This window comes from Plecotus auritus (assembly GCF_963455305.1).
Source record: "Plecotus auritus genome assembly, chromosome: 7".
NCBI lineage: Eukaryota > Metazoa > Chordata > Mammalia > Chiroptera > Vespertilionidae > Plecotus > Plecotus auritus.
Genome location: NC_137774.1, coordinates 30,078,061 through 30,103,862, shown reverse-complemented (window position 1 = coordinate 30,103,862; position 25,802 = coordinate 30,078,061). Strand labels below are relative to the sequence as shown.

Genomic DNA, 25,802 nt, shown 5'->3' with positions numbered 1-25,802 from the left:
GCTTGTCAAGTGTCATAACACAGATGCCATCTGCTTAAATTGTAGCTCTCATCCTATAATTGAGACTGTGGTTTGGCTCACTGCTGAGGCTTGAGTTTCTTTCTGGGTTGATGGTGGCATACAGTGACACTCACCATTAATGGTGACTATTTAGTTGCCTGACATATATTTCACAGTAAATTATAGTTTTGTGCAAATAAGACCCATTCTACCAGAATGGAGAATTACGGAATCTATGTTATCATATGTGACATATGGGAGATTGATTATCCAGATAGAAAAAAATGAAGATGAGCTTGAAAGGTAAGGGTTTGGGGTTGAAATAATGCTCTGGAAATTACTTAGGGCATGAGTCACAAGAAAGTTGCACCAAAGTTTTGGAAGGAAATATTCCATTTCATTGTGGACTTCCCTGGTAAACAATGGAGGCTCATTATAGACTTCCACATCAGCTTGCAAAAGACAGAGGGAGAAAGAAGGTACCGACCTTCTTGTTTCATAGATTCAAGAGAAATCTTTCCAATTGTTATCCCACCATGGATATAAATAGGCACCAAATCTTATTAAGTTGCACTTAACCTTAGTTCCCCGACAGCCCCACCTACCTCCCCAGAGAAGGCTTGTCCGTTGAGGAGGTGCTCTGACCCTTGGCTATCTTCACTCCCAAAGTGTAGCCGGATCTCCTCCAGCCGGTGGCTGTATGTCATGGGCCCTCCTGATATGTTGACCAAGTGCTCCTTGTCCAGGCGCAGAGACACGTGTCTTCCAGTATTGTACATGGTCCCACTGACCTGTAAGGCAATGGGCAACAGGTCAAGCAAGGCTCTCCTCCTTCCATTTCTCACCAAACCTAGCATGGTGCTTAGACCTATGCCTTTTGCTTCCTCCTAATGGGAGGACATTAGGTTGAATCCACATGTGGAATGGGGAGCAGCAGCCTCCCCAGAGGGCATTCCTGCACTACCTGGCTTCGATGGGACTTTCTGTGCAGCATAAACCACATTATCATTTAGGAATTTGAGGAAGGAACTCAAAGGAGACCTCATCAACTATGACTAATATTTTGGACATTGCACCTTATAAAACATTAACTTGTCTTCTTACTATAAATACTGGGGATGTAGAAATGCTGCAAAAGTTCAAGTCTCAGGTGTGAGAAATTGGAGAAGCAGTTAGTAGGGGTGAGATGCTACAAAGGCCAAATGAGAGACAAAGAAGCCAAAATGGATGAAGAGGAACAAAACTTAGTGGGAGACTGAAGGCATAGGTCTGCAGTCTCAAGTGTCCAGTCCATTGTGTCTTGGTTAGGTCCCTCTCTCACCTCTGCAACCAGATGCTGCACAGGATGAGAGCTCTGATCCGTCCTCAAAGCTGGTGGCCTCAGTGTGAAGCTAAGGAGATTCACACAAGCTTCCCCTTTTCAAAGATTCCTAGGCTTACTCCTCACTCCCAAGTCCATCTTGTTTCAGCCCTTGCAAAAGGCTGGCCTTACTGCTTGTGGTCCTTTTACTACTCTCCTTTTTGAATTTGATGTTCAGCATCGTTTTCCTATTACCTTAGCACCTCTCAACACTTGGTTCTAGAACACTGATTCTTACCTGTGGCATTTACTGCCTTAGTTTTATGGGTTGACTTGGCTCTAGGAGCAGATCAAAAGCTCAAGGAAGACTTTGAGTGGGTCTGGATGGAATGTTCTAGGCTATTGGATGCAGAACTACTTGCATTTTCTTCCGCTTTACTCTGGCCCCTTTGGGCCAGCCCTATGGATTTCTTAAGAGCTTCACATAACTTTTGATACCTTTATAGCACTAGCCTTACCTGCTCCTCCACTGTTCTGACACTAGTCTTTTAAACGATCGGTTAGTTTAGTTCTGTACAATGCTCACTGTGGCAGAGACAGCGATGCTTGCCAAATACTCCATTGACTCATTATTCTATCATCTTGCCATAAGGTGGAGGTCATGTGACTGGTGTTGGTCATGGGCTATGAAGGGACATGACAAGTGTCACTTCCAGGCTGAAATAATGAAACGCTTATGCATGATCTCTTTCCCTGCTGCATCAGCCAAGTGGGTGATATAGAAATATGTGAATGTGGTGCAGCTACAAGATGGAGCCTGTGTCAGCCTGGGTCCCTGGCAGATTATGTGCAGATTATAAAATGGCCAGAATTCTTCCCCTCCTCGCACCTGCACTCCTTACAGTGTGACTCTGTAGCTGTTCCCATGAAGATAGGGGTCTATTTCTTCACCCCTTGAATCTAGGCTAGCTTTGTCACTTGTGTTGACCAATCACATGTAGTGGATGTAGCATGCCACTTCTGAGAGTAGTAAATCCTTACATGCATTCTCCCTCCTTCTTGGAAACTTGAGATCTCCATGTAAAAAGGCCTGAGCTAGCCTGCTGGAGGCTGACACCATAGTGAGGCGAGTCATCCCAGGAGAAGCCATTCTGGACTGGCCATTCTATGTTTCACCCACCAACTGACTGGCCTGGCCAAATCAGCTTAGGCTGGTCCAGATTGGAAGACAGGCCCACAGACCTATAGCTTTGGGAGTGAAATAATTGGTTGTTGAAAGTCCCTAAGTTTTGGGGTCGTTTGTTAAGTAGCAAAAGTTAACTGATACACACTATGTCAACCATCTTCTCTCCTGTGATCTGGAACTATCAACAGAGACTCTGGATGGTCTCTGCTGAGTTCTGAACTGGAAAGTCACATGGGGACCAGAGAGTCAATCTGCTAAGCAGTTGGAGTCAGATCTAAGAGAGAGAAGAGAAAAGCAGATGTGCCAACAGTGACAGAGGAAACCATGCAGAGAGAGAAAGGGAATTGGAGAGAATAACTGCCTGACCTTCAGAAACTCTTGGCACCTTCTTATTCCAGTTCCTTCATGAGACCTGAGCTGTGCTTTCTCAGATAATTTACCAATAAATTATTCTTTTTCTTAGGTTATCTATTCCTTGCAACCAAATGATCCCTGTCAAACACTCCATTCCTCTTCTCTAGTCTCAAATAAATACATATTTAGTCAGTATGACATAATGAGAATTTATATACAGGCCTTATGGTTAGAACAGCTCAAGAAAATAAAAATTGTCTGGAACCACTTATCCAATAAGCACCACTAATATTTTAGTATATGTACTCTTCACACTCATAACTCTATATACCCATATTTTAATGAAATTATTTTATGTGTGTATAAATAGAGAAATTATTTTTCACATATATGATTCTATATATAAATACATATAATTATATATACGGTATTAATGTAATATTAGCATAAATATATTATATATTATCTTTACTAACATGAATATTTCTGGTTATTAACTGTTCTGTAATAACACTTTGCAATAACTGTATAATGTTCTTCTATAAAAACATATAACTTATTGTTGAATCTTTCCATCCCCTCCACTTTTTCACTATTGTACAAAAATAATGCATGAGCATCCGTATAAATAATAGTTTTACTAAAACAGGGCTATTTCATTAGGCAAATTCTGGGTGTAGTGGTGTACACATCATCACAGTGCTTACTATCCAGTGCCACATCCATCTGCTGTGGAGAGTACATCTCACAGAGCAGGGCTGGATCTCTCTAATTCTCTTCAAACGACATGAAGAACAGAACCACAGGATTCAACCTGTAACATCCATGGGCACATATGGTATGCAAGGCAGCATAAGAGGAGCTGCTCTGAATTCTTATAGGACTTATGCTCTGTCCCACTGCGCAGATATCTTGGGCTTCCCTGCACTTCTAGGGATGCTTCCATCTGTGTCTGTTTCATGTTCCTAGGAAAACTGTTGTTCACTGAATCAAGCCAGTGACAATGTTGTACACTTGTCTGCATTTTTGCAGTACTTAGGAATACACATTGGCACATATTCGATGGAAGAATCAAGGACTCTTGAATCAAAAGATTCCAAATCTGTCTCTCAGTGACCTTTCAGTGAATTATTTTATTTGTTATTATTATTTTTTAATTCTCACCTGAGGACATGCTTAGAGAGAGAGGAAGGTGGGGGGGGGGGAGAGGAGAGGAGAGGAGAGAGAGAGAGAGAGAGAGAGAGAGAGAGAGAGATTGAGAGACATCTATCAGTTGCCTTCTGTATGTGCCCCAACTGGGGATTGAATTTGCAGCCCAGATATATGATCTGAATGGGAGTAAAATTGGTGACCTTTCAGTGGACAGAACGATGCTCAACCAACTGAACCACTCTGCAGCTTCAGTTTCCTTAACTGTAAGGTAGAGATAAGAAAATTTCCCCCATGAAAAGAAGGGATAAAAAAGGTATGAGGCATGTAGAAAACAAATGTCAAAATGATAGAAGTAAATATTGCCTTATCAGTAATTACTTTACATGTAAATGATTCCACTTAAATGAGGTAACTAGAGTAGTCAAAATCACAGAGATAGGGAATAGAATGGTAGTTGCCAGGGGCTGGAGGTAGGGAAAAATGGGGAGTTACTGCTTAAAGGCTTAAATATTCAGTTTTGCAAGATGAAGAGTTCTGGAGATGGATGGTTGCACAACAACCTGAATGTACCTTAACACCACTAAAGTGTACACATAAAAATGGTTAGGATGGTACATTATATAGGTGTATTTTATCACCATATAAAACTGGGGAAAATGTCCCCAATGAGGTTGTGGTAAGAATTAAATAAATAAGACGTGTTATTTTCATTCTCCCCTTCCCTTAATTTTGACGTGTTGCATGGGTGCCTAGCTGATGTTGAAGGACCCATGTTGATCTTCCATACTTCCCGGAGCCTGGTGGGATCCAGTGCTGCTTGTTAAGCATCACAATGAAGCACTTTAATTGGCTTCTGCATTGTGATGAGTCACTTGTTTCCCATTTCGGATTTTAAAGCTCCAGGCATGAGACGCATTCAAGATCATTTTGCAGGCCATGAAGCAAACACAAAACCAGGGTCATCAGGAATAAAACACTGCACCTTCTAGTTCTTGACGCCACTTCTAGACTCCTTCTACTTACATGACTCTACATTCATTCATTCATTCATTCATTCATTCGTTCATTTGTTCATTCATTATTTTGTCAGCAATTCATACAATATTCAATATATGTGACTATGCACTAGGAGCTAGGAATTGTGTGGAGTAAAACAGGCATGCACCCTGCCCTCATGGAGCTCACACTCTCCATTATGTAGAGACCAGAGTGGGGAAGGAAGTGATGGGGAATCCATCTGAAATTCCACCACTTGTCTATGTGTTCTTATAATTAGATGCAACACCCCTTATACCACCCTTTCTCCAGACACCAAAATAACATTAATTTGTATTAATCAAAAAAAGCTGTGTAGCTTGGGTATGGTTTGTTGCACTTTAATTTAAAAATAAAGGCTTGACAACATTATGTATGATATCTAACGGTGCATCTGCACTGTAGTAATTAACATTGCAGCAGTGTCATTTCATCTGTGATGCTAATTACTGTGTTTCCAATGAACTATGCTGGTGCACAGCACGTTGACAAAGTTGTATGATGCAGATCAGGAAACAGTGAAGGAAGAAGTTGATGCTGCAGCAGATCTCTAGGTGGCCTCTAGCTGCCTCCCAGTTCTCCTTTGTGTCGTATTTCAATCCACTGAGAAATGAAGAGAGAGGTGTAAAATGGGATGCCCGTTTTACAAACGAGGGAAGAAAGTGCAGTTGGTGAATGCTCAGCAACTTTTCCTGGATCACACAGTTGGCAGTGAGGCAAACCCAGGTCGTCTGATTCTACATCTAATGAGCCTGATATGAGCAAATGCAAGTATCTCAGCTCATTTCAGATGGAAACTATGTCAGGGGTTTTCATTTCTTCTCCAGTCTGGAGATTCAGGGCAGAGGAAACAGAATCCCAATTTTGTAAAAAGAAGAGGTGGCCATCTGACTTGCACAAGGGCTACCTGCATTCTCAACACAGTTGGGTAGGAAAGGCAGGGTGGAGGGCACCCGCAGATTCTGAGGACTCACTATGTGTCAGCTAGCATGCTGCTTTATAGGTCAGGAAACTAGGTACACATAGGCTAAGAACTCGACTCAAAGGTACAAGGGGAGCAGGTGACGAGAGTGACACTCAAACGAAGTCTTTGTGAGCCAAAGTTCATGGTCTTCCCACTGTCTCAGAGAGCAACTTTAAAGCCACCAGAGAGAGGCTGCCTTCCATTTCTCAGTGACTTTGTAAATTCAGACATTGAGTAATGGTCTTTTTATTTATTTTTTCTATATAGAGTTGGCACAGGCCTTGTTCACTTGTAACACAAGAGTGCTGGCATTCTTGCCTTTAGGATACTGTTTTATTTAGCAGATTGTCTTTGACTATAATTTGAGGGAACACAATGGGCTGACATCCACAAGAGTAGCAGGGATTGTGGTGTATTCCAGGCCTTGTACTTAGCAGCTTTATTTAATACTTGCACTGCCCATGCGAGAAAGGGATTATTATTCATATTCTACAGGGGAAGATATGGAGGCTCAAAGAGATTAAATGACTCTACACGAAACTCCAGTTAGAAGTCAGCAGAGTCAGAATTCCAGCCTAGGCCTGTCTGATTCCACATTCTACAGCTCTTGAAAGAGAAGTCAGAATTAGGCAGAGAGTGTTAGGGAAATCATGTAAGGGGTTGTGGCTAAACTCTTAAAGCCCATGGGTGTACAAGTTTGGGTTAAATTTGGCCAGGCCTGGCCACAATACTCTTGGGGGTTTCAAGATCCAGGATAGCAAGGGGAATCCCAGTCCCCACTTGCTGGGAGTTGGGAGATGGATCATACATACTTGCCTATCCTAGTGCTGGCTTAGCAACTGGGTGGCTGAGCCCATAATGTTGGCTCAGTGCCTAGAGGAGTTAGTGAAGAAGGTCCGACAACCATGTCATATAAATTAGGTGTTCTTTCTTTGCAACAGAGGATTCCCATTATGTGTCTCTGACTGCTCTGCTGAGGTGTGTAATAGGCCTTCTTTGAATATAATTAGTGAGCCTAAGAGATTTAAGAACAGCACTTAGTCTGGTTTCCTGCAGAGCAGCTCAAGATGCCAAAGGGTTGACTTGTAAAGGCTGAATGCAAGGAGCCAGAGGGCTGCTGGCTCCCATGGGCACTCCAGAGGCATCACTCCCAGGAGAAACAACTAGAGTCAAATAATTGGCCTCACTGCAGCACAGCATATACATTGATTGGCAAAATTAGGGTAGTGTGGATTCTAGAGCTAAAAGGACTTCAGAGAGAATGAAGCCCAATCTCTTACTCAATAAACCAGGAAACGGACACCCAGAGAGAGAGAGACTTGTCTAGGATTGTGCAACAAGTAAGTGGCAGACCCAATCACATTTCCCCTTTCTCTTATTCCCCCCTTTAAATTATTGTATGTTTAGGGTACAGAGCAGACTGACATGGGAGTTAGAACTGCTCTAGTACTAAGGGTATGTATATGTGAATGCCATAACGCATAGAAAAAATAGAAAAAAATTCAGCCTGACATCTGGACATAGCATTTACCTGATATGATTCATTTGGGTATGTTTTATGCTATGAAAATTTAAGAGCAATGATTAGAAATGGAGGGGATTAGATGTTGGAGAGATGGGGGTAAAGGATGTGAAGCATTGGGAGAAGGCATTTTTGTAATGCAGCTTTCAAAGAAAGCAGAAGATAAATATTTGGAGCTCTTGGGTTGCAGCTGTTAGGAAGAAAGTGGCTGAGACGAGGGTAAGGAAGAAAATAAAACCCGACCAGAGTGATCTGCTTTGAGTTGCCATAGATGGAGTTGTGTAGGAGGGTTGAAGAAGTACTTCCAAGATCTCACCCACCACTCTTAACCCTGGAGGGCGGATAGAGGTTTCTTCCTTAGCAATGCCAAGTTTATTCTAGTCTTTCTCTAACCCATCGATATGAGTCAGTCTGCTTTTCCTGTGCAAAGAGACTAAGATTTTGGAGTCAACATTGAAAAACCAGATGAAATGATCACATGGGCTGCTTATTGTGACATTAATCCTATTATTACGAAGATAAAATTGAACCTATGTATGGCAATACTGACTCTTTAAACAACAAATAATTCCTCTGTAAACTCTACAGGGAGGCTAGACAGTACCACTGCAGTGAAGCAGCTCTTTCCATGATTGGTGCTGGTGGTTATGACCAGAGGAACAAAGATCAGGTATGAAAGAAATTGCCTGGTCCACAAGGGTGTGGGCTATGTGAAGAGAATCTCTTCATCCTCCATCTTCCTCCAAGGGGACATTGGGCAGGTGGCTGCCATTAAGTTGGTCATGCTCTTACCAAACATAGTTGTTGGTACTGAGCCCTTTACCTATACGCCAGCCTTGCCCAGTCTCTGTCCAGGGTGGGGGGACCCCAGAGAAAAGTGTCTGGAATGAGTTTTTCCCTTATAGTCCTGGATTATGGGTTTCCAGGAGTGAGTCCCATGAACTAGTTGTCTATTAAGCCATCGCTACCAACCAATGATTTTTACTATTAATTTAATAATCTATAATAATAAAAGCATAATATGCTAATTAGACCAGACGTCCTTTCGGACAAACTTCTGGATGAAGCTGGGGCTGCAAGGGAAGCCTGGGTCCTGGGTGCCAGAGGGAAGACGGTGCTGGCAGCCAGGGGGAAGGAAGGCCTACTCTTACATGAATATCATGCATTGGGCCTCTAGTATTTAAATGATTTAATATTTAAGTAAAATGTAATAATTTGTCTTGTGTCTCCTTAGGTGCTTTATAAACATTTACAATCTCTACACAAAATCTGCAAGGTAGGTGTGATCTTCACGTTTTCCAGCTGAGATAACGGACAGCACACAGAGGATCATGTGACATCCCAATGACTGTGCATCTGAGATTTCTCATTGTTGTCTACTTTTCACCCTGTGCTTGTCTCAGAGGCTGTCCAGTGTAATGAACATTTCCTGTGCCCTGGAAGGAAAGCCAGGGTCTTAAATTGGTAAATATCATTGACAACCTAAATCCAAACAGGACCCCACCCCTGATACACTTATCTTTTTGGATTCACCATGGTGGCCATTCACTACTACAGCCCTTAACAAGTGATGGGTGACCGTGAGAAAAGACACTTATTTATAGAAACAGCGTGAATCCTTTCTAGAAGCAAGCAACCAAGGGAATTACATTTTCTGAGTAGAGGTCACATCTAGATATACTGCTGCTGCTACCACGTTGACATCACTTTCTGGGGGTCCAGCATCTATTGTACTCTATGTGTCCGCCGCTGTGCATGCATTAGCAGTTCGATCCTAGCCACTGACCACGAAGCAGATAGTTTTATTGCCAGCATTCTGATGAAGAAACAGACTGAGGGAGGGTACACAGGTCACAGAGCTATAAGTGTCAGAGATAATATACAGGAAAGAGCCTGTGTGGACTGCAGACTGAGCTGCTGTATTGGCTCTGAGGAGGGAGAGATGACTTCCATTCAGGAGCACTAATGATGTTTCCCCAAAGGGACTGGCATTGGACATGGGCCTTGGAGAAGGTGGGATGCAGATGTCCAGAGATGCTTAGATTAGGGAGGAGCCTCAGCAAAGACCTGGGGATGGAAAAATGCAAGGCGTGCACAGAAAATGGTAGAAGTGACTAGGCAGTGTCCCTGGAGTAATTCAAACATGAACAACCAAGGGTGGGGTGGCACAGGTAACTGAGACAGTACGTACTGGACTCCCTGATGGTGCTTTACATAGCTCATCTCATTTACTTTTCAGCAAAACCTGTGAGGTAGGGCATATTACTATTTCTGTGTTACAAGTGAACACAGGGCTCTGAGAGGTTAAATAACTTACCTAGGTCATACCTGTCCCACTCTTTCCACTATAATATTAGAAAAGGACACTATCCCCCCAAAATAACTTCCTGCTGGCACGCTCTGCCTTACCACACCAATTCTCCTAATTTTCCACAGTTCAATATCAGAGAGCGCCCGCACCAGCAAACCTCCTCTTATTGCCTATCATCACCACCACCACCTTTGCCATCCACATTAACCCTCTCCCCACTCCTCCCCAGTCTTTGATAATAGGAACAAACTTGAAAAATCAGCAACCAACACGAGCCCAATGCAATGAGTAAGTAGCTGACAGCATCAACTAGAATCTCACCTTGGGGCTGAGAAGATAAATATCACAATAACCCAAATTTCAGAAATACATAGCTCAATTTTATGCAACTGATATTCCATTTCATGGATCCAAAGCAACAGTTACATCACATCAGCCAATTTATGACCTTAATATAGTAAAATGCCTACTGAGGGAAGGCAGGGAAGTCTGTGTGCTGTGGGGATGCTTTGCTGAGGTTCATACAATCAGCTTTTTGGGGGTCCAGCAAGGGGCAGCAGATGGTATTCTTCCCTTCCATCCATGACAAAAGTATTGAGTGGCTCCAGAGTTGTTTGTACAATTGATTCAGCTGATATTATGAGAGCGTACATGCCATATAAAGCAGAGCAAATTAAATGCACTGCTGTGCTCCTGTTTCCTGCAAGCAGGAGACAGTCTTAAACCCAGAGGGTCCAAAAACCCATCTAATCCAGAGGTCGCCAACGGACCACTGGTGGTCTGTGAGGTCCGATAGGTTAGATTCTAATCCTTTTATACACCCCACTCTTGTCCCAGTTCCATCATTCTAGCCCATTGAAAACCTGGACAGGTTTTTTTTTTTTTTTTTAAACAATGAAGTGTTCTCATGGCACCTTTTGGCTATGTCAACCCTCTCCCCTAGATTTTTTATGGTCAAAGAACTTAAAATAGAGCAAAACCTATTTTCACTACTTTCTTGATTTTCTCTCTCTCTCTCTTCACACACACACACACACACACACACACACACACACACACTCACAGAAACTCTCTTCTTCGTCTCTGACATACAATCATTCAACAATTATAAAAATGCCACCACCTAAAAGCCTTTATAATGTGTCCCTTCTCTCTGTCTCCACAACCACTACTTCATCTTATTCTGTCCTGTTATTTTATGTTGTCCTCTCCTCTCCACCCCCCAGCCACTGCCTAATTTAAGCCCTTATGTTACTGCATCTCCTCAAATCCCAAATGAGACTGTCAAATGAGCAGATTTTGTCCCACCACAGAGAGAGAAAATGCTACCAATAAAATTATGACACAGCACTGTTTGTAGGAGGCATCCTCAAGAGATGTTAAAACATAAAAGGAAAATGTGCATCTTAAACACTGATGGTACACAGTATCTCAACGAAAACCTTGTAATCGTCTCTTCCACAATCTTGTAGGGACACAGCAGGGCCTTTGCAATTGGGCCCCATCCTACAGCTCCTTTTCCTCCGCTTGGCAAATCCCTTCTCACCCTTGCAGACCAGCTTCTCAAAGTCCGTGGGGACCCCACAGGTGTGGTGATGATGCTTCCCTGTGCTCCCATGGCATTCTGAAGGTTCTCACGTGGAATATCACCTACATATTCCTTTGTGATTATCTGCCTATGGATTTTCCCTCCAAGGGCTGTGAGGAATTTGAGGACAGGCTGCATGTCTCCTTCACCTCAATATCTCTGTCCCTGGTCTATAGCAAGTCCTCAGTGAGATTCAGGGGTGGGGAACCTTTTTTCTGCCAAGAGCCATTTGGATAGTTATAACATCATTTGAGGGCCATACAAAATTATCAACTTAAAAATTAGCCTGCTATATTTGGTCAAACATTTAATTAACTCACTCTTAACGCATTGGCAGGGCCAGACCAAATGATTTTGAGGGCCTTATATGGCCCGCAGGCTGGACGTTCCCCACCCTTGATAGATACTCCTGAACACAGCTGAAGACTTCGTGATGCTCATAGCTTCTGAGCACAGCACTAGAGGGCAGTGTGGCACCATTCCGTGGCCAGAGCTGCTGTTTCCCAGGAATCTAGGTTGCAGAGGTTGAAGGAAGCTGGGCCTCCTGTGGGCAAACTGGCTGAAAGCCTAGAGGCTCCATAGCTCTAAGGGTGCTCATACCATTCTGCAGATCCTACATTGAGATGCTCCTTGAATCCCCGTATCCCTTACCAGCCCCTACCACTAGGTGCGTTCGGTGGCTGCCTGAGCACATTCCTTTCATAAGAGCCCAACGCTCTTCCCAGCTTTCCATCCTGGGTGGAAGGGGGAGGCGGTGGAGAGGGAAAGAAATATCTCCGGAACATTCTCATTTCTAATAAACACAGGCTTGCCATGAAGGGCCTGCAGTATAATTGCTCCACTTTGAAGAACAACAGGTAGCAGCATCAATATTTGATTTTTAAAAGGTTGTGCGCAAGGTTTTAAATATTAAAGATAAAGGCAAAGTCTCAGATCGTCTTTTCATCTCAGCAGTTGAAGCATTTTAAAGGGAAAACGGTGCTAATGAGCAGAATAAGACTGTGTACCCATCAAGTGGCATCGGGTTGCAAATGAAGCACAATCACATTGAGGTGGGGGCGGGGCCGGGTGGGGAGCCATAGCTTCACGAGGGAAGTTTTCTGTTCATTCTCCCTGTAATGAGAGAAAAATAACACAACCACCAGAGTAACTTCCTCCCGTCTCATCACGGGCTGTTTAGTCCCCTCTGTGAGTGGTCTGGGACAGGCTCTGAGAAAACCTCATAAATTAACTATCCAACTTCCTGCCTAATGAGCCCAATATGTCCATTTTCAGTGATCAAAATGATGCAATTCAATAAAGCACAGTTCATTTTGTAAGGAAATATACTTTTAATAGGGAGAACGGCAGGGTCACGGGCCTCCTGAGATAATTATGGGCCAGAGGAATTAGCGGCATGGAGCTGAACTCACTGTCTGGAGACACCCCATGGGGTTTGTGTGGCAGATATTGTCTTTCAGGGACAATAAATTCCTTCATTATATTTCCATTCCTGCATTCATGCAGTGATCTCTGATTTACTTGTAACCAAGAAGGCGGGTTATTCCTGCAACTTGGCATTTAATGCTAATGAGTGCTAGCAAGTCTGTGTGTGTGTGTGTGTGTGTGTGTGTGTGTGTGTGTGTGAGAGAGAGAGAGAGAGAGAGAGAGAGAGAGAGAGAGAGAGAGAGAGAGTGAAAGAGGGAGAGGGAGAGAGGGAGAGGGAGAGAGGGAGGGAGGGAGAGAGAGAGAGAGAGAGAGAGAGAGAGAGAGAGAGAGAGAGAGAGAGAGAGGTTCAGGCAATCCAACAGGATAGTCAGGAACCTGGGAGATCACTGGGGTAGGGTCTGGAGGACTGAGATGGCTCAGGCCAGCCAGCCAGATGGATGAATATCTGGAAATGTCAGGAGTAGATAGCCTGAGAGTCCTGAAATCACAGCTGAAAAGAGAAGCTGAGCTGACTAGCAGGGAAGCAGTACCAAGTGGAAATCCAGACTGAAAAGGCAGGGGGTCCTTTGGTAAAGCAGATAGGACTCAGTTGAAAAAAATGAGAGTTCTGGGCAGCAGAAGCGTGTAGGACCCAGTCTCAGAAGCAAGAAAGGGTGATGGGAACTCCTGCTGATTCAGGGTTGCCTATGCAGTGTAGGAGGCTCCAGGCACTTCCTGGTGATGGGGCCAAGGGCAGCCAGCCCATGGGTGTCTCTTTAAGAGGGTGCACCTTGAGACACCTCCTTCAAGACCAAGGACTCCACAGTCAGGCTTGTTGGAATTGCTCGATTCTGTAATCTGCACCCAAGAGTGAAAGGTACCGTTTGTTTTTAATGGCAGAGGTAGATGGGATGAATTTCACAAGTCTGCATGTAGGAACAGATGATCCTCTAATATGTTACCCAATCATGATGGGCAGCTCTGCTTTGGAGGGAAAAAACAAACAGGGAAGACGAGTTCCACTGGCATCCTTCAACGTGACTCTAGAGCAGTGGGTAGGCAATGCAGCAGGAGAGAGGACAGCTCCTGGCGTCTGTCTGGTTCAAGTTCTGACTCCTCTGCTCTTAGCTCGGTGGTGTTGGGCAGTGCTTAACTCTTTGAGCTGCAGTTTCCTTAACTGACATCTAATTTGCCCGGCAATCTATCTATTTCAAGAGAGATGGGAAGATACGTAAATATGTCAGTTTACTTACTTTTGCTTATTTTTGATTTCTCTAACATCAGAGATAAGAGGAGTAAGTTTCAAGCAGTATCAGGATTCTCTGCCTTAAAGCAATTCTTATCTAAAATGGGACTTAGCTACAAAAGTAAGGTTCTGCTAATTTGAGTAACTTGGAAATAAATTTGTGAAAAGAGGATTCTCCCATGAGTCAGAGGGCTGAAAGGATAATATGTTAATTAGGGGAGTGCTTCCTTAAGGTGAGACGCAGATGGTGCCAAGTTCAACCTTCTGCAAACTGAGGTTGCTGATGGGCAATGGCAGGCAATGCTCATCTGTTTGACCTGTCCTTGAAATGAGACCCCTGGTGGCCCAGGACTTGCAGGAGGTACCTTGGCAAGAATTTTCCACTTTTAAAAAAACTCTCTTCTTTGGCTTTTGACACTTACCTTGTCTTGGCCTTCGACTAAATTCAACTAATGTGCATAAAACATTTACTACCTGCAAATTCATTTTATATGTTATGTCATTTAATCTTCTTCAGAATTGCATGAAAAGGGTTTCATTATACTGGTTTTCAGAGATGAGAAAACTAAGATTCGGGTAGGTTAAGAACTTAACCACAGGGGGCAGCTAACAGGAGAGGGGAGCCCATCCTCATGCCTTTGGATGGGTTTCATGTCCCCCATTCTTTTTAGTACTTCATGTCTCATCCTCAGTGACCTATGGGTTCAATCTCAAGTATTTTACATAAAATTTATACTTTGAAATAGTTTTAGGTTTACGGGAAAGTTGCAGAGCTAGTCTAGGGGGTTGCCTGTATCCCCCTCACCCAGCTTCCCCGAGTGTTAACATCCTACACAACCATCGTATGTCTATCACAACTAAGAAATTAACACTGGTGCATCACTCTCAACCAAATTTACAGACTTGATTTGGATTTCATCTATTTTTCCACTTGTGTCCCTTCTGTTCCAGGGTCCAGTTCGGGCGACCACACTACATTTAGTGACTCACAGTTTTGACCTGATATTTGTGGCAAGTTCATTTGAGAAAAAGTTGCCATAGGGATCAAGGTTAAAGGCTAACATTCTGTCCGCATTTATAGAGAGACTCGTTACTTGCTTTTGTGTTTGTTTGTAGTTGAATTCGCTCTTGATAGAAGCAATGCTTAACACTCATTTCAGAGGCCACTTCCCTATTGGTTAGGAATCCTGGCTTGCTCGAACCGGAGCTGTGTAGGTTTGAGATTGAGACTCAGCCTTCAATAGCGACAGTCCATCACTGTCTTTTTCCAAGGACAGGAAGTTTCAAATCAACTCCTGGCTTTAGCATTCACTGCACCAAACACTCCTGAAGTTTCCACATTTGCCAATAAGTAAGACATTCTATCATCTTTAAGGCGTCAAATCTTCTGATAAATTGAATTTCATAAAATATTGCTCTATTGATCTCAGGGCTCAGCTCTGAATAAAGCACGCCAGCCAGAATTGCTGGTGGGGACTTTTCTGCAAGGAGGATGTCGTGTGCTCACATGCGTAGGGACATTTACGAGGTCAGGGTCCCTGACTCTAAATCTCAGTTCCTGGCACTACATCACACCCAGACTGATCAGAGTGACCTTCTCTCATTGCTGCTGCCTCGGCTTCATAGGAAGATTGCACTAATGCGCATTAGGGCATGGGCAGGGGAGCCAGGGAGTCCACACTGTAGCTAGTGCTGGGCACGGGGGTGTGGAACCTGTGTTATTGCTCCCTTTCCTCCCAGAACAAAAGAAGATCAACCCTGTCTCAGAGCTCAGTTTTGAGAGTTTCTCATGTTTGCAGAAAGGAAAGGACCACCGATGAAAACCGAAGAGATGGCCAGACTGAAGAGGGACAAGTCAAAGCACAGTGTTTCCCCGACACCAGCTTGCCCAGGGCTGCTCTTCACACAGCCTGCAGGGATGTGCGGGTTCCTTTTCAACATGAAAAGAAAACCCACAAATAAAATCTTCACACTTTTACAATGACAACATACCTTGAATACCGTCTGTGCTTGCCATTTGTTCAGGTAACTCAATGAGAAAATAGTATTTGGAGGACTACTGTTTAGCCTGTTCATAGTCTTTTAAGTGGGTGGATGGCTTCCCTTGAGATAACATCCCAGGACCCATGGCTGGCCCACTTCTCCCTCTCAAACTCACCAATCAGAGAAATCTTCCCTCTCTTCTTTGGGGAGGAGAGAAGAGGGGACAGAGGGACCAGAAGTGTTTGATCTGGGAGGGGTCCCTCCTCCTGAGTCTGGGCATGGGAAACAAGGGTGCCCCCAAGGCCTAGAATCTGCTTATGCATCTGTCAGAGCATAAAATGAAACCATTGTTGGCAGGGTCAAGTGAATCAGGGAATGTGTAAGTGCTATGAAAATATAAGCTATTAATAAGAACCCTCACACACACCTAGACTAGCTGGCACCCGACTTTATTTCCCCGCCTTTCTTTAAAAGAACAAATTACTCACTGTCTGAGAAACCTGAGCTCTGGCCCCTGGCCCTGAACCTAAGGTTAGCCTTGAGGGAAGGGAGCTTTCCACCCGCCCCCTCCCAGCAGCCCAGTGTTATATTGCCACCCCCCTCCGCTCAACAGAATGGAATAGCCAAACATTGATTCACAGGCTGGAGGGGGGAAAACTGCAATTAAAAATGTGCTAACGTCCTTTGAAAATTCATAAGCAACAACCATGGACCCAGTGTGGTGCTTATGTTCCGACAGTCTGACAGCTTCATTGGTTGACGCTTTTGAAAAAGTAACTCTCAAACTTGCATAAATTGCACCTTTTGTATTTTAAGTCACACAGGCACGACAGCATGATTATTCATGACTTTGGAGAGTGTTCTTGACAACAAGAGGACATGAATATCCCCAGCCCTGCACCAAATTAATTAGACACCCCAAGAATCAAAGAGAACAGCCAAGCAAAGCCCCTTTTCCCCAGGAGAAGAGAGGGGTCTGTGCTTTGCCACGTGTGGGGCCTGGGGTGTCACTTCTGAAAAGACAGGTATGGGTTTCTGGCTAGTGGCTGATAAGTATGCTCAGGCAGAGGCTGCCGCAGAGACGGGTCTCTGCTGGCAACCGAGAGGGCTTTGATTTGCTTTGTGTTGCAAGTAGCAATTGGGCTTCTGAGCTTTCTGAAATGAGGAAGAAAAAGTATCCAAGATGCCAGTAACATACAGATGGAAACCCCAGCAGAATAAAATGGAGATACAGCCTTAAAATGACAGCTCCAGTTCATAGAGGGTGTATTATGTGTCCAATGCAGTGTGGAAGCAGGTGACATGGGATCTTGAGGAAGGTACTGTCATCCTGATCTTACAGAGGGAGAAACTGAGGCATGGGAAGGCTAAACAGTGTTCCCACCGTTACACTGACTATCAGATGCAGAACCAGGATTTAGACCCAAGCAGCCTGGCTCCAGAGACCCAGTGGGCTCCTTCCAAGATGCATCCTCTGCAGAAATCTAGCGACTTCTTCGTCGGGCTGTGAGGATGGCTTCTCTCTGAATGTCTGCTTCATTCGTCTCCCGGCTTCTCAGGCAGAAGATGGTCAGCCACAGTGCCTGAGTTTGCATCCCTTTATCTAAGCGGCTGGCCCAGAGCAAATCTTCTAGATCTAGTCCCAAAGTATTAAGAAAGGCATCTGATCCCCACCCTCACCGCCAGCTTCAGTAAAGTATCTACCAGGCGTCCTCAAACTACGGCCCATGGGCCACATGCAGCCCACCGAGGACATTTATCCGGCCCGCTGGGTGCCACTGCCTGTCCTACTTAGCAGCTGACTTGTCCCGGGCCCGCAGTACGCATAGGAATTTGTTCATAGTTTATTTTTTTTTTAACTATAGTCCGGCCCTCCAACGGTCTGAGGGACAGTGAACTGGCCCCCTGTTTAAAAAGTTTGAGGACCCCTGATAGACTTATCTAATCACCACCTGTGCCCAGGGGGGAATTTGTAGCTTAGACCTGGCTCCCAGGGGGTGCTGCACACTGAGGACAGTCCCAGGGGCTCTGGCTCTACTTTGGTACAAAAGTAGCCTTTGCTTATGGAAGTCCTTGCCTCCTCCCCAATCCTGTACATTGCAGACCCTCTCCCCTCCCCCAGGTCATTCAATAGACAATGTACAAGGTCATAGGTCAAGCACTGTGCAACCACAGCACTGACCCTGCCTTCAGGGAACGTACAGCTGATTGCACAGATCGCTCAGGTGTGCAAAGAACACCATACATGCTGTGTGTGCGAGCGTGTGTGTAAATTAGAGTTCCAGAGAGGGAGGAAATCACAAGCCACTCCCCTGGGAAACTCCCCAGATGATGACATTGTTGTTGGCAAGGTAGAAAAAGCATGGGCTTTGGAGTAATATCTCCGTATTAAAATTCCATTCTGTGACCTGGACAAGTTACCTCTTTGAATCTCCACGTCCCCGTTTGAAAAATGGGGCTAATACCTGTTATCCCATATGACAGTGATTAAAAGTGGATTTTGGGATTGTGTGAATGGGTCCAGTAGAAAGAAATTACTTCTCTCTTTTCCCCTCACCTCCTCCTCCAAGCCCCTCTGACAATTTTAGTTCTCACCTCATTTCAACCTGCTCACCTGTGTCTGTGTCTACCTCTTTGTCTTTCCTATTTGTGAATTTCTTAAGGATTTAGTTCATATGTTAGTCCCCCTTGGGGCCTTAATTACTGAAACATGAACACTTAGAACTGTGTATCAAAAACAACCAATCTTGGGAAACTTTATTTTATATCACTTTTTTACGCCATGTCACTCAATACTTTCATTTTATAAGCAAGTGCTTATACTCATTTGCATGTATTTGCATATTTCTTTATGTGGTTTTTATTGGTTGTGTGAGCATCATAGTAGTAGCAGTTAATAGTAATACTAGTAACCAAGTATTAGTAGTAACTAACTACTAGTACCTGAAGTGTGTTAAGTAATTACAATATCAGGCACTCTTCTAAGTATTTTTCACATGTATCACCTTACTACACATACCCTGATTCACCTGGCCTTCCAAACAATGGCTTCATTTTTATGCTCTGACAGATACATAAGCAGATTCTAGGCCTTGGGGGCACCCTTATTTCCCAGAAGAAACCCGAAACACTAATTTGAAAGAATACATGCTCTCCTGTGCTCATTGCAGCGTTATTTACAATAGCCAAGATATGGAAGCAGCCCAAGTGCTGTGGATAAGAAAGCTGTGGGACATTTAACAATAGAATACTATTCAGCTGTGAAAAAAGAAGGAAACCTTATCTTTTTCAACAGCATGGATGGAGCTAGAAGATATTATGCTAAGTGAAATATGCCAGTCAGAGAAAGACAAGTACCATATGATTTCACTTATATGTGAACTCTAATGAACAAAATAAACTAACAAACAAAATAAAAAACAGACTCATAGATGCAGAGAAAAGACTGACAGCTCTCAGAGGGGATGGGTTAGGGTGGCTGGGTAAAAAAGGTGAAGGGAGTAAGCCAACTGCCTGCCCCCCCTCTCCCCTCACCCCGCCAAACTCATAGATACAGACAACAGTATGGTGATTACCAGAGAGAAAGGAGGCAGGGAGGAGGTAGCAGAGGTTAAAGGGGGACAAATGGTGTTGGAAGGAGACTTGAATTGGGGTGGTGAACACACACTACAATATACTGATGATGTGTTATAGAGTTGTAAAATACAACAACACTGAGGACTCCCACCACCGAGGATAAGTGGAGCTAGATCTTGCCCAGTACAAATATAATATGGGCCATATGTGTAACCTAAAATGTTACAGTCGTCACATTAAAAAACCCATAAAACAAAACAAAACAACCACCCCACCAGTAAAATTAGTTTTAAGAAAATATATTGTTTAGCCTAAGGTATCCCAAAGATGATCATTTCAACATGTGGTCAAAATAAAAATGATCGGTGACATATTTTACATGAGTTTTTTTAAACTAAATCTTCAAAATCCAGTGTGTATTTCACATTTGCAGCACATTGCTGTTCAAACACCAAATTATCTTTGAAAATACTTGGTCTGTGTTTACATTTCATCCAAGTTAGAGTTGAAGAAGTAGAGTCACATACCTCAGTTGTACTACACGTACTTAACAGTTTCCCAAGAACTCAATCGAGTGTCAGTTTTTAAATGAAGTGAATTAAAATGAAATAACATGGTAATGTCAGTTTCTCAGTTGCACTAGCTTCCATACACGTGCTCAGGAGCCTTCTTTACTGGACAGCTGGGCCTCAGAATATCTCGCTGTCAGGGGTGAGTCAGGGGAGCTGGGATATTTGCACGGCAATTATAGTCAGTCATTGGACGAGGAGTGCTCCTGACACCCCACACCTGCCTGTGCTGGGGTGGAGTTAATTCTGGCAACTAGAGGAAGCCCAGATGGCTGGCTGGTAGTTGGGTGGTCATTGCACCTTGATGTACAGTCTAAGTGGATCAGGGCAAGGATGAATCTGCTACAAAAGGACTGAGGTTGGAAACAGTCCATAGGCTGTGCAAAATGAGGAGAGAGAGAGAGAGAGGGGAAGAAATCAAGTGTGATTTGTAGTTCCTGGCTTACAGTTCTGTGGGTAGCAGTAGCATTTACTGAGGTAGGGAAGATGAGAGGAGGCCTTGGTTTGGGAATAAAACCACCGATTTCGTTTCAAACATTTGAGTTTGAAATTCCCAGGAAATATCCAGGTGGAGATGTTGGAGGTAGCTTTGGGATACATTAGCTGAGAGATCAAGGAAGATGAGAGGACAGTGAACGATAGTTTAGCACTCGAGTGATAAAAACAGCATACAATGATAATGATCAGATATATATGTAAAGTCACCTTAAATATTATAAAACAGCTCCTGAGCTGAGCACAAGATGGAACAGTGGCTAAAATTGCAGATTTTAACATTTTTAGAATGTGGCCATTAATGGGGGGTCTCATTTTTTGTGGGGCAGGATTGGTTCATGCAGCTCCTCTCAGCTGGGGCAGAAAAAAATCCTCCAGGAATGCATATTTGCCTTTGTTCTGAGTTCAGGCTCTTTGAGCACCTTTTCTTGGCAAATGATAGTGGACAGAAGCTGTCTTCAATAAAGGACATCGTCAATGGAAAGAGCGCCCCCATTCTAAATACTAACAGCAGGCTTCAGAGTTACACCACCTTCTGGGTGGGTATCTGTTTGCCTTGGGCCAGTCTCCCCAGGACCCATCAACTCTGAGTGTCCTGGTCCATGGGACACAGCCAGTGCTAGGCACACAGGTGGCTCTCCCGAGACTCAACGGTGGATCCAAGGCAGACCAGTGGCATAGGTGGCAAGGCCTTCAGATTCGCATGTTTTGGAAGTGAAGCTTGGCTAGCTGGCTGGTAGGATTTGGGCTGGTTCGGGAGCATGATCATTGCACAGGTGCCCTGCAGTCAGGGCCACTCTAGGTGGCCCAGATGGTGAGGTCTTACAGGATTTCACACTTTGTTAGGAGGCTTTGTTCCATCAGCTTAGATGAGATTGCAGAAAGCACGCTTTAACCAGATGGGAATAGCCCTGGTAGATATAAAACCCCACCTTTATACAGAGGAGGTAATCCAGTGCTCAATCACTCGTTCAACTTGAAGTTGTAAAGTGCTCACATTTTCCAGGTGGTATGCTAGGAGAGGCCCCAGAGCAGGGCACTGTTTCTGCTCCCGCTAGGAGGGAGAGTTAATACAGACAGGGTAGAATGTGCTAGAAGGTATGATGGAGGGGATCACAGAAATGAGCCGTCTAGCTCAGGTGGAGTAGCAAGGACAGGGAAGTTTTCCTGGAGAAAGTCACCTGTGAAGTGAAACTGTTGAGGGAACAGGAGCGCTGAGGCCCACGTTCTCAGTTAAAGTCATGGAACCCAGTTTCTTGCTCCTGGAAGGCTCTGTCATACAAAGGTGGTTGGACTGGACATCTTTTAATCCATAGCAAGATCAAGAGAGAGTCGGGGGCGGAAAGGGCAGGACCTGGAGTTGAGGGAAACTGAAAACCAATAAGTGGTCAGAGCCAGGGAGGGGCTTGTATGGAAGCCACGGCACAGGTGCTTGGGGGCTGGTAGGTTACAGGCAATGTTTCCCTTTTTCCACGCACGGGAAAAGTGGGTAGAGTAGTGGCTAGAGTGAGAGCCCTGCTGTGGGGTGGGCATGGCATCTTGGAGCTCCATGCCTGTGTAGCAATCCCGTTCTGCCCTCCACCTCCCCAGACAGGATTCTGGCCTGCAGATGAACACTGGATGCTTTAAAAATTAATCATATTCCCCCTTAGAACAATTCATTATAAATTCTATGTCCATGAGATGCATTAATATTGATTAAGAAACAGGTGCTCCCAGATTCAATTAGCAAAACTGCAATTATTCACAGAGGGTTATGCTGGGAAATTGGGGAAAATATGCAGGTGTGCAAATGAGCCCTACCCAGAGGCACCTCAGCAAGCCTGGAAGAATGCCTCCCACCAGCAAGCGCTTTGTTTGGGTGACAAATGGAGTTGCTATTTCACCTAAACAGTAATGAACCTCTGTGGCTTAATGTTAGGTTTGATCAAATAATTGAATCGATACCCCTCCCCTGGGAACTGACCTTTAGGCCACTTCACAATGGTCATTCCGTTTTGCTCAGATCACATCCCATTTGCTAAGACCACATACTACTTGCTAAGACCATTATCTCTCCCCTCTGGACCTTCCCAGGATCCAGACCTGCACAGAGAATTCTCCCCCCAGAAAAAGCTCACCTAGAGTCCTTTAAAAGCTCTGACTCCCCATCCCTGGGTGCTGGTGCCATTTTGGGGCTCAGTCCATCTGGTCTCCAGGTGACCTAATCCTATCTAATAAAAGAGTAATATGCAAATTAACCATCACTCTGCTACACCCACAAGCCACGCCCACCAGCCAATCAGGAGCAAATATGCAAATAAACCCAACCAAGATGGCTACAGCCACAGAGAGCAGGAGGGAGGCTTGGGTTTCCCTGGCGATGGAGGAAGCCACGCTTTCTGCCTGCCTTTGCCAGCCTAGGCCTCCACTCAAGACTACAAAGTTTCAATGATAGAAGATACATAAACCCAAACAGAAATGGCGGCAGCCACGGAACTGGAAAGAGCAGGAGGCTAGGGTTGCCCCTGGCAATGGAGGAAGCCAAGCTTTCCGCACACCCTGGCTGGCCCAGGCCTCCACTTAAGGCTACAAAGTTTCAATTATAGAAGATACATAAATAAAAAAAAAAAAAAATGGCTGCCGCCTTGGAGCAAGCAGAAGGCTTGGCTCCACTTCAGGCTACAAAGTTTCAATTGTAGAAGATAAATAAACCCCAGATACCAGGGCCTCCACTTGGGTCGCCAGGGGGTGTGGCCGGCCCGCAAACTACCACAGGCCCCTCTCCCAGGCCGCCTCACGCCCCAAGGGAACCCCCACCCTGATCTGGGACACCCTTCAGAGCAAACCAGCTGGCCCCCACCCGTGCACCAGGCCTCTATCCTATCTAATAAAAGAGTAATATGCAGATTGACCATCACTCCAACACACAAGATGGCTGCCCCCATGTGGTCAAAGATCCTGCCCCCATGTGGACACAAGATGGCCACCACAAGATGGCCAGCAGGGAAGGGAAGTTGGGAGGGACCAGGCCTGCAAGGGAGGGCAGTTGGGGGTGATCAAGCCTTCAGGGGAGGGCAGTTAGGGGTGACCAAGCTGGCAGAGGAAGGAAGTTGGGGGCAACCAGGCCTGCAGGGAAAGGCAGTTGGGAGGGACCCAGGCCTGCAGGGGAGAGCAGTTGGGGGGGACCAGGCCTGCAGGGGAGGGCAGTTAGGGGTGACCAGGCCTGCAGGGGAGGGCAGTTGGGGGGGACCCAGGCCTGCAGGGGAGAGCAGTTGGGGGGGACCAGGCCTGCAGGGGAGGGCAGTTAGGGGTGACCAGGCATGCAGGGAAAGGCAGTTGGGGGGGACCCAGGCCTGCAGGGGAGAGCAGTTAGGGGTGACCAGGCCTGCAGGGGAGGGCAGTTAGGGGAAAACAGGCTGACAGGGGAGCAGTCAGACATCAATCAGGCTGGCAGGGGAGTGGTTAGGGGGTGATCAGGCTGGCAGGCAGAAGCGGTTAGGAGCAATCAGGAAGGCAGGCAGGTGAGCAGTTGGGAGCCAGCAGTCCTGGATTGTGAGAGGGATGTCTGACGGGCAGTAGGACATCCCTCGAGGGGTCCCAGATTGGAGAGGGTGCAGGCTGGGCTGAGGGACACCTCCCTTCCCTGTGCACAAATTTCGTGCACTGGGCCTCTAGTCTATATATATATAAAAGCCTAAGTGAGCATCCGACCATCTGACTGATAGCTATGATGTGCAATGACCACCAGGGGGCACACGGTCAATATAGGAGCTGCCAAGCTGCGGTGACTTGGCAGCTGCAGTTCTCAGGTGACACACCCGGAACCCAAGAGGAGGGAGCCCAATCCTGGGGTACATCACCGGAGAACCGCCCTCTCGCAATCTGAGACCCCTTGGGGGATGTCAGAGAGCCAGTTTCAGCCTGATCCTCACAGGCCAGGCAGAGGGACCCCACCGGTGCACGAATCTGTGTACCAGTTCTCTAGTAAATTTATAATCCCTTACCACTTTGGCCTTGTGCATACTTCCTTCGGTGATCCTTACATTTAGGAGCCGGCAGAACTTCACACTTGGAATCGGACTCCTAGGTTAGGTTCCCAAACTTGCCTGTTTGACTATAGAGATCCTTTGGCCCCACTCCCGCTGATACCAGTAAAATGTTAGCTGCTATTGCTCCACAAACAGGACACGTTTCCAGATGGGCCTGTGGAATTAGCATGGGTTGAGAATACACTCAACAAGTAAGGCGCCTTGTTTTTTCCAGCAGATTAACAAGGAGAGACGCTGTTTGGCCATAAGTCCAGGGGAGAAGTCTCCAATGGGATCTCTCCCTGAAGGCTCTAGGCCAAATGGTCTTTTATTATCTGGCCTTATACATATGAGTCCTAATGGAAAGCTGTTTGTTAGCTCCCTCCGCCAGACTGTGAGCTTCTTGCCAGCAGACCATCCATCTCTGAGACACAGGACCTGGCACACAGCAGAATTCAATGTTCCATGAAGATGACTCTGTGTCCGTTGCTCTTTCTGCGTGTGGCACCTTCTTCCTCTTCTCTTTAAGTCCTACTTCATGCTTATGCCATGTAGACCTTTGCTCTTATAATAAAGATGATGTGTAATATATTTGAATTCTTATTATGTGCCAGGCAGTATCCTTAACACTTTTTGTACATAATTTCATATCTTGTATAATATGAGTAGGTGTTATATAACAATATTATGTAACAGTGAGGCAGGTATTATTATGAGTCCTACTTTACAGATGGGGAAACCAGTGCTCAGAATACTTGCTCCAAATTTTACAGCTCATAAGTGGCAGGACTGGGATTTGAACCAGGCTTGTCTGATCCCAAAGCCTGAGGCTGTGCCATGGGATGACATGCAGAGCTCCTGCACCATCTTCTGATGTTCCCGGTGACTCCACGAAAGTCAGTTTCTTTCCCCAACCAGATTGTGCTTTTGATAATTTTTTCTTTCAATTCCTGATCTAATGTCGAAAGGCTGACATTTATGAAATACTTGGAGACTTAACTTGCAAAGACCTTTGTCCCATGGTCACCTGGATTGTTCCAAAGAATGCACTGCTAACTCGTTCTGGCCTTTGGGAAATACTGCTCATTTGACATATGGCAAGAA

The 25,802-nt window shown here is 45.1% G+C and overlaps 1 protein-coding gene across 2 annotated transcripts in view; it reads right to left on the bottom strand.

The window, feature by feature from the left end:
- CA10 (carbonic anhydrase 10) overlaps nt 1-25,802 on the bottom strand; it is a 387,282-nt gene that overhangs the window by 87,204 nt on the left and 274,276 nt on the right. For both annotated transcript variants that reach the window (XM_080680847.1, XM_080680848.1), the window contains exon 5: nt 606-791. In XM_080680847.1, coding sequence (XP_080536973.1) covers nt 606-791 — 186 coding nt within the window. The remainder of the gene's footprint in view (nt 1-605; nt 792-25,802) is intronic.